Source organism: Aotus nancymaae, unplaced genomic scaffold (assembly GCF_030222135.1).
Source record: "Aotus nancymaae isolate 86718 unplaced genomic scaffold, 86718_ANA_hifiasm-v0.15.2.pri h1tg000025l, whole genome shotgun sequence".
Classification (NCBI taxonomy): Eukaryota; Metazoa; Chordata; class Mammalia; order Primates; family Aotidae; genus Aotus; species Aotus nancymaae.
In genome coordinates, this window is record NW_026988438.1 from 21,983,907 (window position 1) to 22,003,114 (window position 19,208).

Below are 19,208 nucleotides of genomic sequence, written 5' to 3' on the forward strand. Positions count from 1 at the left end.
TCCCAGTTGAGAGATGTTTGAGTAGATTCTAGTTTGGAAAAATTCATATAGAAAGATCATACAACTATTTGTATACAAGTTTTTATATACATGTAAGTTTCTCATTTTACTTGTGTAAATACATTGAATTGAGGGTGTTGATTATTTAAATGTTTTTCTTTCACTTTATTCTCTTAATGTTAACATTTTGCATACTATAAGTAAATCAAAATAAGAAATTAACATTGGTATAAGACTTTTTCCTAAGCTACACTACCGATGTTATTTATATGTTGTGAGTTTTTCCCACTGATGTCCTTTTACTATTCTAGGATCTACTCCAGGATCCCATATTATACTTAATTGTCATGTCTCTTCTGCCTTTAATTTCTGATGGTTCCTCAGTCTTTGTCTGTCATGACTTTGAAGACTACTAGTCAGTTATTTTGTAATATGTCATTTAATTTGGTTTTGTCAGATACATCTTCATGATTAGAGAGTATGCATTTTTGGCAAGGATACCACAGAAAATCTTCTTCTCAGTACATTGTGACAGGGGGTATGTGGTATTTACATTTCTTATTATTGGTGATATTAACCATGATGTTAACCTTAACCATTTGGCTAAGACGATGTCTGGTGTCTGCAGAGTTTTTCTACTTTAACAGTATATTTGTAATTAATAAGTATCTTAGGGAAAATACTTCAAGACTATGGAAATATCCTGTTTCTCCTCACTAATTTTAGCATCTATTGGTGGATTCTTATTACTGTGTTATTACAGCACTTATTACCCTGATGTTCTAATGGTGAATTTTTTTGTACTTTCCTTATTCCTCATTAATGTAGAATTCATTAATAGGAATGCTTTTGTAAGGAAGAACATCGCTTGTCTCCATTTCTTTATTCAATTGTTTGTTTATATCAGTATCTGCTGATGGATATTTATTTCATGCTATTAGTTATAATCCAGAACAATTACTTTGGTTTCATTGGTCAAATTTTTCTAACCTTGGCCTTTGAGAACTCTTTCAGTTTGGCTTTACCCTTCAATGTGTCTTCTTACCACTGCACTCTCATCCTTTTAAGTTATTTCCTTATTTTTTAGCATTTTGACAGTTCCGTTTTGTATTTTGCCTGCCCTAGGCCTGGCAACAACCACTTCTTCAAGCACTCCTGGTTCTTTTTATTGGAGAATTAAAGATTATGATCTGGATAATAGGTGTATTTATTACTACTGAGTTATTGCTACTGGGGTATCATTGGTTCTTTACTCAGCAGACACAGCTTATAAATATTTATTTGTATACTAACTCATGCATTTATATACATTTATAATTGTTTCTGTTTTTGTCTATTTGTATATATGCATTTTAATGCTATAAGTTCGTTATAATAGCTTTAATTCAAATCCAATACCATAGGACAGGGTTTCTTCTAGCTTTCTTGTTTTCTTTATTTGTATCTTCATTCTGTGACAGTGAGAAACCTGGCTGTTATTGTTTACTCTACGTTTACTTGTTTGTTCAACTTTGTACACATATAAGAAACTGGCAAAATGTTTCCCAAAGTAGTTACGATATTTTACATTTCTACTAACAATTTATGAGAGTTGTCTAGGTGCTTTGTATCTTTGCTGGCACTTGGTATTATCAGCATTTTTTAAAGCCATTCTAATAACTATGTAGAGGTGTATCCTATTATGGTTTAGTTTGATTTTCATGATGACTAATGATGTGGAGCATCATTTCGTTTTCTTGTTGGGTATATCTTTTGCCTATTTTTTAAAAAGTCAGTTATTTGGCCAGGTGTGGTGGCTCAATGTCTGTAATCCCAACATTTTGGGAGGTCGAGGCAGGTGGATCACCTGAGGTCAAAAGTTCAAGAACAGCCTGGCCAACAAGACAAAATCTCATCTCTACTACAATACAAATACTAGCCAGGTGTGACGGCAGGCGTCTGTAACCCTAGCTACTTGGGAGGCTAAGGCAGGAGAATCACTTGAACCCAGGAGGCGGAGGTTGCAGTCAGCTAAGATTGTAGCACTGCATTCAAACATGGGTGACAGAGCAAGACTCTGTCTTACACACATACAAAAAAAATGGGTTATTCATTTTCTTACTGAGTTTTGAGAGTTATTTATGTATTCCGGATATAAGTCCTTTATCAGATATGTGATATGTGAAATTTTTTTTTCAGTCTGTGGCTGTTTTTTTTTATTATTTTTTTTACCAGTATCTTTCAAAGACCAAGAGTTCTTAAATTTGATGATACATAATTTATACTCTTTTTCTTTTATGAATTATGCCTTCGGTGTCATGTGTAAGAAATATATGTTTAATTCAAGGTCATAAACATACCTGTGTTTACTTCTTAAAGTTTATACTTAAGAGGTTGTTTTACAGTTAAGTCTACATCCATTTTGAGTTAGATTTTTTATCAAGTATGATGTTATAGATAGAGATTCCTTTTAGATCTAATTATTCCAGCACAATTTATTGAAAAAGAGTGTTCCTTCTTCGTTTAATGGTCTTTTTGCCATGGTCACAAATAATTTGATCATATATTTGTGGATGTATTTTTTTTTTACTCTCTGTTTCATTCCATTGCTCAATATGCCTGTTCTTCATTACCACCATATCTTAACTAATGTAGCTTTACATTAAGTCAGAAAATCAGGTAGTGTGAGGCTTCCAACTTTGTTCTTCCTTTTCAAAATCATTTTGGCTATTCTGGTTTCTTTGTCTTTCTGTATAAATTTTAGAATCAATTTGTCAGTTTCTAAGAAATGTGCTAGGGTTTTATTCAGAATTGCTATGAACCTGTATATCAGTTGGGGGAGAACAGATGACCTCATAATTTTGAGTCTTGCAGTCTATGAATATGGAATATTTCTCATTTACTTAGGGCTTCTTGGCTTTATTAGTTTCTTTTAGTTATGCTGTATAGCTTTACATCTAAGTATTTTACATTTTTGGAACTGTCTGACACTTTGTTTCAAATAACTTTGTTGCTAATATATAGGAATATAGTTTTATATATTAACTAATCTTGTGATCCTTCTAAATGAAGTTGCTACTTCTAAGTGGCTTTTTAAATTTTGTGGATTCTAAAGGTTTGTCTACATTTTGTCTGTGACTAGACACTGTATTCTTTACAATTTGTATGCATTTAATTTAATTTTGTATTTAATTTTTCTTGCTTTATTGTACTGGCTAAATTCTTTAGTACTTTGTTGGATAGAAATGATTAGAGTGGTAAATGATTCTTATCAAACCAAGAAATTTCCCTTTCATTGAAAGGAATTGAAAGACTTGCTGAAGCCTTTCAGTCATGGTGGGTGTAGGATGTTGTCAAAGGCTTTCTTCTGCATCTATCATCTGAGTGGACATTTTTTTTGTTTGTTTTGTTTTTTTTTTGCCTCAAGGGACCAGCTTTTATTTTTTTTCCTATTGTTTTTCAGCTTTCAATTGTATTGGTTTCTGTTTTATTTCTTTCTTTCTTCTTCTTTTGGTTTTTATTTGCTCTTTTTTAAAATTTCTTTGGGAAGATGCTTAGGTCATTAATTTTAGGCCTTCTCTAATACAAACATTTGGAAAAATGCTTAGATCATTAATTTTAGGCCTTCTCTAATATAAGCATGTAATGCTGTAAATTTCATTGTAAATGCTGCTTTAGCTATATCTCAAAACTTTAGGTAATTCTTGCCATTTTCTACTTCCATGTAAGTTTTGGAAAATAGTTTGTCAAACCCACAAAAGTAAAAAGATTTGTGATTTTGGTTATGATTCCTTTGAATCTGTAGATAAATTTGGAAGAATTTATATCTTTATAGCATTTATTCTTCCAGTCTATGAAATGGTATATTTCTTCATTTATTAAGATCTTTAATAAATTAGTGAAAACACAAGTACAGAACCAGTGACTGTTAAAGTGGCAACAAAGCAATATTTATAAACAGTCTTATGCGCATAGATGCAACAACTTAAATGAAATGGACAGATTACGTGAAATATACCAACTATCAAAGCTTACATTAGAAGAAATAACTTGAATATTCTTATATCTACTAAAGAAAACTTGAGGTTTGGATGGCTTCACTGATGAATTCTTTCAAATGTGAATCTTAAAAAGGCAAAATGACACAAAAAATTATAGACCAGTATCCCTAATAAACATAGATGGTTAAAATCTTAGCAAAATTTTAACAAATGAAAACCAGTTGTGTATACAAAGGATAAAACATCATGGGTAAATGGAGGTTTATCCCAGGAATCAAGCAGTAACCAGACTAAAAATGAAAAACCATATGATCATCTCAGCAGATACTGTCTATTGTGCAATAAATTATTCCAAAACGTAGTATCTTAAAATAGCTAATCTGTATTATCTCACAGTTTTTGTGGGTCAGGAATCTGAATCCAGCTTAGTTAAGTAAGCTCAGAATTTCTCAGGATAGTGCAATGAAGGTATTGGCTGAGGTTGCATTGATCTCAAGGCTCAACCAGGGAGGGATCTAATTTCAACCTCACTAGTAGTTGTTAGCAAGATTCACTTGCCTTCATCTTGTTGATCTGAAGGGCCTCAGTTCAGTGCTGTTATCTGGAGGCTGTTTTTGTTGCCCAAGTGGGCCTCCATATACAGGAGTTCACAGCATGGCACTTTGTATCATTGAATCAGGGTATTTCCCTGACCCCTTCATGCTTGGGAACTAGAATGCATGAGTGCCAGCAGGAGTGAGCTCTACTCACTCGCTGTTCTACCTCGCATGATGTGGGGAGTGCAGGTGAGCAGGTGCAGGAGCTGGGGCGAGTGCTTTTGGGTGCCAGCAAGAGCAAACTCTGTACCAGTCCCATCGCGGCATCTAGGAGAGAGTGCCTGTGACCTCTGAAGCCCCAGAGGAAATAATACAGTGCCCTTTTAGCTTTGCCATCCGTGGATGGCTTAAGTGTTAACAGCTTAGGAGGATTAGTGTGACAGCTTTTTGCACACACATGTGTGGTACATGAATTCTTGTCTGGCATCCAGGAGGAATGAGGTCACATGAATGATTTGAAGATGGTAGATTCAGGGGATTTTATTGCTGATGAAAGTGGCTGTCAGCGGGAAGGAGAGCTGAAAAGGGGTTGGAGCAGGAAAGTAGTCTTCCTCTGAAGTCCAGCCATCCCCAGCCAGACTCATCTCCAAAGCTATGCCGTCAAGCCATCACTCTGAAGTCAAGCTGCTTCTCTCAGACATCCAGCTGCTTCTCCTCTTCCCTCTGCCAGCCAAGCCTGGGATTTTTATGGGTACAGGGTGGGGGTAGGGCAGGCCCTGGATGGCTTTGGAAAAGGCAACATTCAAAAGGGAAAACAGGAATGTAAGTTCTCACTTTGGGCTGCAGTTCCAGGCTTGAGGGTGGGACACTCCCTGGGGATCTGCCCTCTTCTGCCCAGAATTTCTCTCCCTCCTGTTCCTATCATCAGATAAAGCTAGTGAAGAAAGCACAGTATGCTTTAGTGGACATCACAGTCTTTTATAAGTTAATCTTGAAAGTGACATGTTACCACTTTTGTCCTTTGCTTCAGAAGGGCAACGATAGAAAAAAACAGGCAAATTGGACTTTGTCTAAACTTAAAACTTTTGTATGTTGAAGAACACTATGAAGAAAGTGAAAAGACAGCCCACAAAATAAGCTATTTTTGCATGTTATATATCTGGTAATGGTCTAGTATCCAAAATATAAAAAGAATTATTATAACTCAATGATAAGAAGATTACCCAATTTAAAAATGAACAAAGGATTTAAATAGCTGTTTCTCCAAAGAAGATACATTAGATGGGAACTAAAGACATGGAAAGATGCATAACATAACAATTCCTTAGAAAAATGCAAAATAATACCACAATGAGATTTCACAATTCAGCTATTCACAGGAATAAAGTGTTCAACCTGACTGTACCAAATGTTGTTAATGATGTAAAGCAACTGAAACTTGCATATAGTGCTGGTGGGTATGTAAAATGGTTCAGCTGCTTTGGAAAACATTTTTGGAATTTCTTTAAAAATTAAACGTACATTTACCATTTGATCCAGCTATTCTACTTATGTATTTACTCAAGATTTAAACAGATATTCATAGTTGCTTTATTTGTAATAGCCCCCAACTTGAAACAACCAAGATTTTCATCAACAGGTAAATGGATAAATTATAGTGTGTGTGTGTATAATGGAATAGTATTCAGCAGTGGAAAGGAACCAAGTATCAATGTGTGTAATAAAATGAATGTGTTTCAAAATAATTATAGTGAATGAAGGAAGCAAAGGGGTACAACTATAATAGACTAAAAGGGGAGAGGTTTTTTATTTTTTGAGACAGGTTCTCACTTCGTCACTTTGACACCCAGGCTGTATTGCAGTGGAATGATCTTGGCTTTCTGCAGCCTTGACCTCCTGGGCACTAGTGATCCTCCCACCTCAGCCCCGCTTGTAGCTGGGACTACAGGTGTACACCACCACACCTAGCTAATTTTTTATATATTTTTTTAAAGTTGGGGTTTTACCACATTGCCCAGGTTTGTCTGAAACTCCTGAGCTCAAGCAGTTTGCCTCCCTTGGCCTCCCAAAGTGCTAGGAATATAGGCATGAGCCACCACATGGCAGCCAAAGGGGAAGTTTTCAATTCCAAAGTGGTGGTGTAGAAGCAAGTTGGCTTCAATCTCTTTAACAGAAAACTGAAAGCAAATATATAGTGCCAAGATTACCACCACCAATATCCCAGAACTCAAATAGGATGAGACAGCTTTCAGGGCCACAGAGAAATGAAAAAACTCTTAAGCAAATGATCTGATACTGTGAAATAAATATTTGGCCTTCATGTCCATTTCCTGATGTACAACTCTTAAATCCTTAGAATCTCCAAAGTCCTGTATTTTTGTATGCTAATACTGACTGATAGCTTTAGGATGGGGCTGGTTACCATAAAGATGAAGCCATGATTAGAAGTTTGGGACTTTCAGCCCTTCCCTGAAACCCTCTGGGAGAGGAGAGGCATTGAAGGTCAAGTTGATCACCGATGACCAGTGGTTTAATTAACTAGGCCTACGTCATGAAGCCCTCATAAAAACTTTAGAGGAGAGTGTTCAGAGGGCTTCTGGATAGCTGTATATGTGGAGGTTCCTGCAGGGTGGCATGCCCAGGGATTTAATGGAAGTGCCACACACCTTCCCCTGTACCATGCCCTATACATTTCTTCATCCATATCCTTTGCAATATCATTTAAGCCTGTTTTGCTGAGTTCTGTGAGCCACTCTAGCAAATTGTTCAAACCCAAGGAGGAAGTTGTGGGAACCCCAACTTGAATCTGATTGGTCAGAAGTTCTGGAGGCATGGACTTGTGACTAAAGGTGGGGAGGCAGTCTTGGAGACTGAGCCCTCAACCTGTAGATCAGACTCTATTTCCAGGTATGTAGTGTCAGAATTAAATTCTGCATTTAGGTAGGGGGAAATCCCCACCCGCAAACATTTGGTCAAATAATTTTTTGATTGTTCTGGTGTGAGAGCAGAGAAAAAACATTGTTTTAGAGTTTTTCCTAAACAGATGATAATTGGACTTCTTATCTGTGATACTTTTCACTTGAGTCTTCGTGGCACCAAATGCACAGAATAGTTCCCTTCAATTCATGGTTTCTCTGCTGGAAGTTGTGAGATTAAGGTGGATAACTAGCTTCCCTATCATCTCAGGTTCCCTCTCAGGAGAATTCTTCCTCCCTCAACTCCCTGGGAGCATTGGCAGTGCCTGAAGGTAGAAATATTGCTAAGGACAGACAGAGTAAAAGGCGGGGAGGTAGTAACACTATCCCTGACCTTGCAAACTCTGCTCTACAACTCAACCAAAGGAGATGCCAAATCATAGTGGCTGTTCACAGCACCACACTGTAAGAGGTATGTTCTACAGATTCCCTAGGCAAGAACTCCTAACCATCCTTCTCACACTGCTGTGATACATTCTTTGTGATTTCCCCCCTTCAGTAGAGGCAGCACTTAGATTGTTTACTAAAGCTGAGGCAAACCTGTGTTTAAGGTGCCATCTAGTACCAAAAAGGAGGTGGTGACCTAGTGGGAAACAATATTCAACAGGTAAATTACAAAGAGTGGCTAAGCAAACATGCCCAGTAAACACCAAATTAAGCTAGACCAAGAAGACTGGAATAAATGAATTATTCATTGTGAAGATGTGGACATAAATCTACAGGACATAACAAATAGGGAACAGTGACGTCCCCAAAAAGACAAAGAAAAACTCCAATGACTGATCCTAATGAGACAAAGAGTATATGAGCTCTCTGATCAAGGATTTAAAATAGCAGTTTTAAGTAAACTCAGTGATCTCCAAGATAAAAAAAACAATTCAGAAATTTATTAAAGAAATTAAATGGATTGAAATTATTTTTAAAAATGAAATTTAGAACTCAGCAATATATTGGCCAACTAAAAATTTTATTAAAGAATGAACAGCAGAATGGACCAAGCAGAGAAAAGAATCAGTGAGCTAAACACAGACTATTTGAAAACATACATTCAGAGGAGAAAAAATTAGAAAGATGAAGATTACCTGCAAGATACAGAAAATTACTTAAATAGACCAAATCTAAAAATAATCAGTGTTCAAGAGGGAGTTGAGGTAGAAAACTTATTCAGAGAAATAATAACAGAAAACTTTTCCCAAACTTGAGAAAGATATAAAATATCCAGGTATAGGAAGGTCTGAGAGCAACAAATAGATTTAATCCAAATAAGATTACCCTAAGGCATATAATCAAACTGTTAAAGGGCAAGGATAAAGAAACAATTCTAAAAGCAGCAAAAGAAAAGAATCAAATAACATGTAAACATACTCCAATTCATCTGGCAACAGACATCTCAACGGAAGCCATACAGGCCAGGAAGGAGTTAGATTACATTTTTAAAGGGCTGAATGAAAAAAAATCTGCCATCCAAGAATACTGTATCTAGCAATTATATCCTTGAAATAGCAAGGCCAGATAGAGTTTTCCCAGACGAAAGCTAGGAGACTTCACCACTACCAAGCCATTTTACAAGAAATGCTAAAGGGAATTCTTCAATCTGGAAGACGAAAACATGTTCAAAAAGAAAACATTTGAAGGTTTAAAACTGGCCAGTTAAAGTAAGTGCACAGACCATTAATATTATTCTTCTTTTTTTTTTTTTTTTTCCCCCAGAGAGGGTTTTGTTCTGTTGATCAGTCTGGAGTGCAGTGGCATGATCTCAGCTCACTGAAACTTCTGCTTTGTGGGCTCAAGTGATCCTCCCACCTCTGCCTCCCAAGTAGATGGAACTACAGGTGTGTGCCACCACACCTGGCTAATTTCTATATTTTTGGTAGAGATGGGGTTTCACCATGTTGCCCATGCTAGTCTTGAACTCCTGGGCTTAAGAGATCCACCTGCCTTGGCCTTCCAAACTGCTGGGATTACAGGAATGAACCACTATGCACAGCTCCCCAGAATATTCTTTTTGTTTTTTTTTTTCCAAGATGGAATCTCGCTGTGTTGCCCAGACTGGAGAGCAGTGGCATGATCTCGGATTACTGCAACCTCTGCCTCCTAGCTTCAAGCAGTTCTCCTGCCTCAGCCTCCCAAGTAGCTGGAACTGCAGGCATGTGCCACCATACCTGACTAATTTTTATTTTTATTTATTTATTTATTTATTTATTTTTAAGTGGAGTTGGAGTTTCACTTTGTTGGCCAGGCTAGTCTCAAACTTGTGGCCTTAAGTGATCCACCCACCTTTGCCTCCCAAAGTGCTGGGATGACAGGCCTGAGCCACCACAACTGGCCACCCAAGAATATTCTAATGCTGTAATTGTGGTGTACAATTCACTCATGACTCTAGTGTGAAGCCTAAGAGAAAAATCTGTCAAAAACTGTAATAGCTACTGCAGCCTATTGAGAGATAAGGAATATAAAATATGTAAATTAAGATATAAATTCAAAATGTGTGGAGGATGTAATTAAAGTATAGAGCTTTTTAATTTAATTTTCTGTGTTTCTATTCTTTGTTATCTAATGTAAGCTTTCATCTTTTAGAAATAACTTGTATTTACAAGGTAATTTTTAAGACTCATATTAAGCACAATGCAAAAACTTACTGTAGATACGCTAAAAACAACAAGCAATGCATTAGACGGTAGCGGTGACTCATGTCTATATAGCGGTGACTCATGCCTGTAGTCCTAGCTCTTCAAGAGGCTGAAAGAGTAGGATTACTTGAGCCCAGCAGCTTGAGGTTGCAGTTAGCTGTGATACTGTCACTCCACTCCAGCTTGGGTACCAGAGCAGGACCTTGTCTCAAAAAAAGAGAAAGAAAGAAAAATCAACAAATCAAAACATACTAACAAAGAAAAGCACTTAGCCACAAAGGAAAACAGTAAGAATGGAAGAAGAGGAGACAAGTTAGAAAACAGCCATTAAGCAACAAAATGGCAGTGGTAAGTTATTATCAGTACTAACATGGAATAAAAATGAATTCAGTTCTCAGTTTAAAGACACAGAATAGCTAAATGGATTAAGAAAAACAAGACCCTACTGTATGCTTTTTACAAGAAACCCACTTAATCTATAAAGACACAAATTGAAAGTGAAGGGATGGAGAAAGGTATTTCATTCATGCAAGTGGAAACCAAAAAGGATCTAGAGTAGCTATGCTTATGTAAATAGACTACCAGTTCATGACTGTAAAAGGAGACAGTCACTATAAAATGATAAAGGGGTCAATTCAGCAAGATGATATAACAATAATAAATATTTATGTAAACAATGCTGGAACACCCCAGTATATAAAGCAAACCTTAATAGATCTAAAGGGAACAGTTTGATAAAAGAAAAAAGATCACATGTTTTGATAGATCAGTAGGATGGATGTAGTTTACATTAATTGGTTGTGTATTTCAAAATAGCTAGAAGAAAATAATTCACATGTGTCAAATAGAAGTAACAAATATTTAAGGTGCTGGATATCTCAATTAACTGATTAGACTTTATAAATTATACGAATATATTAAATTACCACATCCGCCCTGAATATAGATGCTCCTAATACATATCAATTAAATGTTTAAAATAGTCCTAAAGGGAGAGAGAGACTGCAATTCAGTATTAGTAGGGAGCTTCAATAACACCCTCTCAGTAATGGACAGATCATTGAGATGTAACACCAACCAGGAAACATTGGAGTTAAGCTACACAGGCCTAGCTGACATTTATAGAACATTTGAATTGCTACAAAATACACATTATTTTCATCAGCAGACGAAACAGTCTTCAGAATAGATCATATCTTAGGACACTAAACAAGTCTCAACAGATTTAAAAAAAAAAGTAGAAATCACATCGGGTGTCTTTTCTGACCACAATGGAACAACACTAGAAAAGCAAGAGGAACCTTGGAAACTATAAAAAAAGAGGAGAATTAGTAAACCAACATGTTTTTGAATGACCAAGGGCCAATGAAGAAATTACAAAGGAAATTTTAAAATTTCTTGAAACAAATGAAAATCGAGATACAACATGCTAAAATTTATGGGATATATCAAAAAAGGTACTAAGAGGGAAGTTTATAGCAATAAATACCTATAACCAAACAGCAGAATGACTTCAAACAACCTAATGAAGCTTATCAAGGAACTGGAAAAGCAAGAACTAAACCCAAAATTATTAGAAGGAAAGAAGTAATGAAGATCAGAGCACAGATAGATGAAATTGAGGCAGGAAAAACAATTCAGTAGATTAATGAAATGAAAAGTTTTTTTTTAAATATAAAATTGACAAACCTTTAGATTGACTAAGAAAAAAAAGATCCAAATAAATCTGAAATAAAAAAGGGAACATAACTGAGATCACAGAAATACAGACTCATCAGAGACTATTATGAAAAACTACATACCAACAAACTGGCAAACCTAGAAGAAATGGAAAAATTTATGGACTCTTACAACTTACCAAGATTGAACCACAAAGAAATAGCCTCAACAAAGCAGAATGGATAATGAGATTAAAGTCACAAATAAAGTTCCCCATCAAAGAAAAGCCCAGGATCTGAGGACTTTACTATGGAATTCTACCGAACATTTAAAGTGGAATGAATACCAATTCAACCCAGAGTCTTCAAAAAAAGTTGAAGAGGAGGGAATACTTCCAAACTCATCCTACTAATATCATACTAATACCAACGCTAGGCAAAGATACAACAAGCAAAACAATAGGTCAGTATTACTGGTGAACATACATGCAAAAATCCTCAGCTTAATACTTGCAAGCCACACTCAACAGTACATTAAAAAGGTCATTTCCCATGTTCGAGTGGAATTCATCCCAGGGATGCAAAAATAGCTTAACACATGAAAATCAGTTAACGTGATTTATCACATTAACAGAACCAAGAACAAAAACCATATGAGCCTTTTAATAGATGCTGAAAATTCATTTAATAATATTCAGCATCTCTTTATGATAAAAAACCTCAACAAATGGGATAATAGAAGGAACATTCTTCTAACTAATAAAGATGTATATGAAAAACTCACAGCTAACTTCACACTGAATGGGGAAAAGTTGAAAACCTTTCTCTAGGATCTACAACAAGACAAGGATGCCCATTTTCTTCACCTTTATTCAACATAGTGCTGGGAGTTGTAGCCAGGACACTTAGGCAAGAGAAAGAAATAAAAGGCATCAGAATTGGAAAGCAAGAAGGCGAACTAGCGTTTGCAGAGGACATAATCTTTTATTGAGAAAAATCTATAAGACTCCACCAGAAAACTTTCAGAACTGATACATGAATTCAGTAAAGTTGCAGGATATAAAATGAACATACAAAAATTGGTAGCATTTATATATGCCAACAGTGAACAATCAGAAAAAGAAATCGAGAAAGCCATTCCATTTACACTAGCTGTGAAGAATATAAGATACCTAATAATTTCTTTAACCAGAGAAGTGAAAGACATATACAAGGAAAACTGAAATACTGATGAAAGAAATTGAAGCGGTCTCTACATTTCCATGTTTATTGCAGTATTATTCACAATAGCCAATAGGAAATCGATCCAAGTGTCCATCAACAGATGAATTAATAAAGAAATGTAGTGTAGATATACAATGAAATACTGTTGTGTTGGGGTTTAGGGGAACCCCTAGTTCCCCTGAGGACATTTTTCCAGGTTCTTGGTTTATCACTCCCCAAGAATGGGAGGGGAGACCACAGTGCAGTGCGCAGTAAATGCTGTACTTAAAAGTGTTTGTAGAAAGTGATTTATTTAAGTAGAGAAAGAGAAATAGGAGGAGAGAGAAAGAAACACTAGCTCTCACACTGAGTGAGAGAAGGAAAAGCCTCTCTCAAACTGAGTGAGCAGGGTTCCCAGAGAGGGAAAACCAGAGAAGGAAAACTCCTCTCACACAGAGTGAGAGAATTCAGAAAGATGGAACCCATGAGAGGAAAACAGCTTCCACACTGGGTGGAAGCCACAATGAACGTGTGGAAGCGGGACCCCAGAGGGGAAATCCAGGAGGGGAAAGATCACTCCCACTATGTAGGAGGAGATTCCAGAGAGCTGGAAATTCGGTGTGGGTGAAGGAGCAGGGGAATTTATCCTGGGAGAAATTCCCACCTCCCCAAGTTCCTCTGGCCAATGAAAGGAGTTCCTTAGAACTTCCACTGGGGTAATTGACTCTTGGTTTCTCCCGCGCCTATGGAGAGAGATGGGAGGGGGGCATGGCGCTGTGAAGTTCTTGCCCTTAAAACTATGCCCCCTTGTGGATCCTGAAAGGTAACATATTCCCTCAATACCATTCATATGTATAAAGAGAATGAAATTATGTCACTTGGGACAGCATGGATGAACCTAGAAGTCATTATGTTAATTGAGATAAGCCAGACACAGAAAGACAAATAATCACATGTTCTCACTCATATGGAGAGCTAAAAAAGTGGATCTCATGAAGATAGAAAGTAGATTGGTAAGTACTAGAGAAACTAGGAAGAGAGGTAGATGAATGAGTACAAACTTCAGTTAGATAGAAGAAGTAAGGTCTAGTATTTGATCAATTGGTAGAGTAAGCATAGTTAATAATCTGTTGTACATTTCAAAATAACTAGAAGATAATAATTTGAATGTTCCTAATATAAATAAAAGATAAATGTTTAAAGTAATGGATATCCCAATTACTCTGATTTTATCTTGATACATTATATGAATGTATCAGATTATCACATGTACCAATAAAAATAAATAAATGGATTAGTTCATTTCCACGCTGCTAATAAAGAAATACATAAGACTGGGTAATTTGTAAAGGAAAGTGATTTAATTGATTGACAGTTCAGTGTGGCTGGGGAGGCCTCAGTACACTTACAATGATGGTGGAAGAGGAAGCAGACACATCCTTCTTTACATGGTGGCAGCAAGGAGAAGTGCCCAGCAAAAGGGGAAAAGCCCCTGATAAAACCATCAGATCTTGTGAGAACTCACTGTTATGAGAACATCATGAGAGTAACTGCCCATGATAAAATTACTTCTCACTGGGTCCCTCCCATGACATGTAGGGATTATTAAATTTAAGATGAGATTTGGGTGGAGACACAACCAAACCATATCATGCACTCCTAAGTATTTTTTTAAATAAAGGATTCCTTAAACTATTAAGGAAACTATACATGCCTTAACATCAAAGAAGGTAAAAGATGTAAATGGACATACTATAGAAGAGGCAATATATACTACTCATAAAAATGTTAAGAGATGTTTAGCATCTTTTTTGGCCAGGGGAAAGTGATACAGTTTGATGGTGTTCTCACCCAGATGTCATCTTGAATTGTAGCTTCCACAGTTCCCACATATTGTGGGAGAGACCTGGTGAGAGGTAATTGAATCATGGGGGTATTTCCCATCCTATTCTCATGATAGTGAATACCTCTCACACAATCTGATGGTTTTGTAAGGGGAGTTTCCCTGCACAAGTTCTCTTCTCTTATCTGCTGCCATGTGAGACATGCCTTTTACCTTCTGCTGTAATTGTGAGGCCTCCTCAGCCATGTGGAACTATGAATTCATTAAACCTCTTTCTTCTGTAAATTTCCAAGTCTTAGGGATGTCTTAGCAGCAGAGGAATGAAACTACACTCCAATCTCTCTACATATATAAAAAGTCTTACCTTTGACTTGAAGAAATCTAGACAATAGTCCTGTAGGCTAAAATAGTACAACTTCTACTGTTTTGTGGCATCCTGTTACTCTAGTTGCTGAATTTCCTGTGATTTGGAAGTTGGTTCTAAAGCTTGTTGCTTGTTTCAGTTCAAATTAAAGATTCCTCCTCTTACACTCTCCTGCCCCCCCCCCAAAAAAACAAAAAAAACCAAACCTTCATAGATGATACTGGAACTTTAATTTTGTGTCAAAAAATCTGGTTGTTCTATTGTAAATGATGCTAAGATTGATCACTGCGTTTGGGCTCTAGAGTCATTTGCTTATTTGTTTTTAAAGCAGAGTAGATTAACTAGAGTAACATGTTTTTGTGAAAATGCTTCTATAACTAATGCTTACATTTATGGAGTGCTCTTTATATTCCTCAAAGCAATTAGTAGAAAGCATTTAATAAGTATTTATTGATTTTTAAAGTTTTTATTTACTCCTTTCTTTTAGATTTATTATTCTTTTCCTGTATGAAAAGATATGACAGTTACTTTCTTTTTAATTGTAGGTTTTTGGCTACTGATGTTACAGACAATAAAATATTGGAGCATAGAGTTGAAGAAAAGACTCAAACCAGGTAGGTAGATAATAAAAGTCTAAAGAAACAATAAAATTACCATTTATTTTTATAAAGCACATTGTTGATATCATTGACAAAATTGGAATATTAACTGTAGAGTACTATTAAAAATTAATTTCCCTGAATTTCTTAATTATATTGTGATTACATAAGGTAATACTCTTACATATTTATGGTGAAGGGGAATGATGTATGCAGCCTACTTTAGAATGGTTCCAAAAAAAATGAATGATACATAATTCGACAGAGAGTTTGATAAGGCATGGATAAATAGGAATTCTTATATTGCCAGTGGAAGTATAATTTGATCCAAGCTTTCTGGAAAGCATCATGGCAATTTGTATCAAGTTTTTTTTTTTTTTTTTTTAGATGGAGTCTCATTCTGTCACCTAGGCTGGAGTACAGTAATGCGATCTTGGCTCATTGCAACCTCTGCCTCCTGGTTTCAAGTGATTCTTGTGCTTCAGCCTCCCAAGTAACTGGGACAACAGGTGTGCGCCACCATGCCTGACTAATTTTTTGTATTTTTAGTAGAGATGGGGTTTCACCATGTTGGCCAGGTTGGTCTCAAACTTCTGACCTCAGGTGATCCGGCCTCCCATTGTGCTGGGATTACAGATGTGAGCCACTATGCCTGGCCCTGTATAAAATTTGAAAATAGTTTATCCCATCAGTCTTACTTTCTTTCCAAAAGTAATTGTAGGAAGACAAAAAGATATATATGTATGTATAAGAACATTATAGCAGAATATTTTACAGTTCAAAAATTGGCAACAACCTGGTATCTAACAGTATGAAACTGATTAAATAAATACAGTTAAATACTGTGCAAGCACTAAAAATGTAAATCTGTTTTTATTGACACAATGTCTATAATATATTTTTAAGTGTTAAAGCAGACTACGAAACAAGCAGAATAGTATTAACCTGTTTCGTTTTTGAGAAAAGTTGCACATAACACATACAAGTAAGTGTACATATGTTTGATGAATATACAACATTTAGTTAGATGTAATGTGTGTGTATAGAGATATACGTATGTATGTGTCTTGTTGGAAAGATGACACCCATATATTGCTGGTGATTTTATTTTACTTTATTTTTGAGACTGAGTCTCGCTCTGTCGCCCAGGCTGGAGTTCAGTGGTGAGATCTCTGCTCACTGCATCCTCTTCTTCCCAGGTTCAAGCAATTCACCTGCTTCAGCCTCCTGAGTAGTTGGGACTATAGGTGCGCACCACCACTCCTGGCTAATTTTTGTAATTTTAGTAGAGACAGGGTTTCACCATATTGGTCAAGCTGGTCTCAAACTCCTGACCTTGTGATCCACCTGCCTCAGCCTCCCAAAGTGCTGGTATAACAGGTGTGAGCCACCACCACGCTCGGCTGCTGGTGATTATTTTTGAATAATAAATTCATAAGTTATTTTTATACTGTTTTGTATTATGTGATTTTTTAAAACTTTTTTATGTTTCTATGTTGCTTTTCTCATCAAATTTTTGTAAGATACTTATTAAGCTTATATGTTTCTATTTTGTATCTGTTCAACAACTACTAGTATACAATAAAGTGCTATATTTGTTGATACCTCTGTACTCTATTGGGAAAGATTTCTTAGTAGTGTTTATGAGGCTGAGTTCACAGATTCTGAGACTTACTAGTTAGCTGCTTTCATTGTGTTATGTGGTCAATATCTGTTTACTTAATTCTCTCTTAGCTGTTTTACTGATTTGATGCTGCTCACCCAGCTTAAAGGATGTTACCTTTTTTTTTTTTTTTTTTTTTTTTTTTTTTTTTTTTTTGAGACGGAGTTTCACTCTTGTTACCCAGGCTGGAATGCAATGGTGCGATCTTGGCTCACCGCAACCTCCACCTCCTGGGTTCAGGCAATTCTCCTGCCTCAGCCTCCTGAGTAGCTGGGATTACAGGCATGGGCCACCATGCCCAGCTAATTTTTTGTATTTTTTTTTAGTAGAGACGGGGTTTCACCGTGTTGACCAGGATGGTCTCGATCTCTTGACCTCGTGATCCACCCGCCTCGGCCTCCCAAAGTGCTGGGATGGATGTTACCATTTTTGAAAGATCAAAGGATATGTTCTAACTTTATATTTTCTTTTTAACAGGTTTTTTGTTAATTATTTAAAAATATGGATCCTGAAACAAGGAGACCAGAGATTATCAAAGTGACACCTCTTCAACAAATGCTTGCCTCTGGTACTGGAGCTATATTGACATCACTAATAGGTAAACTTATGTTACTGATATAGATTATGTAACTGTGAGTGAGTCAGTGCTTCCATTTGAGTTTTAGTATCAGTGAAATAATGATTATATTATCATTTGTGATCCATGAATGTTTCATCAGCGTGATTGTATGAAAACAACCCTGGACAGATATTCAAAAAATTCTAAAAATTGAATTTTTAGTCCTTGCTTTGCCATTCTCAAGGTAAATACACTTGGGAACCCTACTTAACTTCTCTTTGAACTTCATTATTTCATCTGTAATTTAGGGGCTTATACTGGGATTTCTTTTGGGTCTCTGTCAACATTAAACTTTTATGATTCTCCCTTTTTATAATAGAAAGCAAGAAGATGGAAGAAAATATTAGCATAATGAATAATACAGAATTTTAGCAATTTATGTTAGCAACAATTACAAACAGTCTTTACATTAACAGGGAGTTTCTTAAATTTCTCTGGATCATAGTTTTCTATTTCTGTAGTCAGTTCCTTATATATGTAGCCAAATGACATAGTTAGGTGATAGTTTAGCATTTTAATGATTTTAAGTTGGCTAGTTTATGTAAATAAAATAAATGATTAGAACAAATTAATTTCTTATGATACAGTATTTTCAGGTCAGAATTTTAGAGGTATAAAGTCCTTAGAGATCATCTAATATGATTATCATCATTCTCAAGATGAGGAAAAGTTTTCTTAGAACCGTTATTTGGCATATTGTTTCTACTTGGATAAAATATAGCATGCATATTAAAACTGTTTTCCTTTTCTGTGCTGTGCCCAAATAGAATAACGTAACTTAGTGCTAAAGATGTTTTATGGCCAGTGTATTCAAATTTTTATTACCTGTACCTCTTATTTGATACAGGTAAATTTAACAGATTAGGAAGACTAGTATCATTTGCTTATTGATTACTTATACAGAGTTTTTCTCAAATAAAGACTTTTAGAAATTTTACTTCTTAGAAAGCATATTTTCTTATAAATATTAACTTTAATACTAATGGAATTATAGTTGTAGGAATATTACAAATAATAATTTAGTATTCATGAGAGAAGTAATTAATCTCTTTCACTGATTAGCAAAATTCAAGGGCAAAAAAATTAGAATGTTACATTCAAGACTACTTTAAGATAAATAAGCTTACCTATTATATAG

At 35.8% G+C, this 19,208-nt stretch overlaps 1 protein-coding gene across 3 annotated transcripts in view; it reads left to right on the forward strand.

Moving 5' to 3' along the window:
• SLC25A40 (solute carrier family 25 member 40) overlaps positions 1-19,208 on the forward strand; it is a 53,980-nt gene that overhangs the window by 11,882 nt on the left and 22,890 nt on the right. For 2 of the 3 annotated variants that reach the window (XM_021674229.2, XM_021674231.2), the window contains exons 2-3: positions 15,735-15,803; positions 17,929-18,049. In XM_021674229.2, coding sequence (XP_021529904.2) covers positions 17,953-18,049 — 97 coding nt within the window. In that variant the 5' untranslated portion in view covers positions 15,735-15,803; positions 17,929-17,952. Of the gene's footprint in view, positions 1-15,734; positions 15,804-16,175; positions 16,298-17,928; positions 18,050-19,208 lie in introns of all 3 variants that reach the window. The other variant, XM_064380430.1, reaches the window with a different exon arrangement.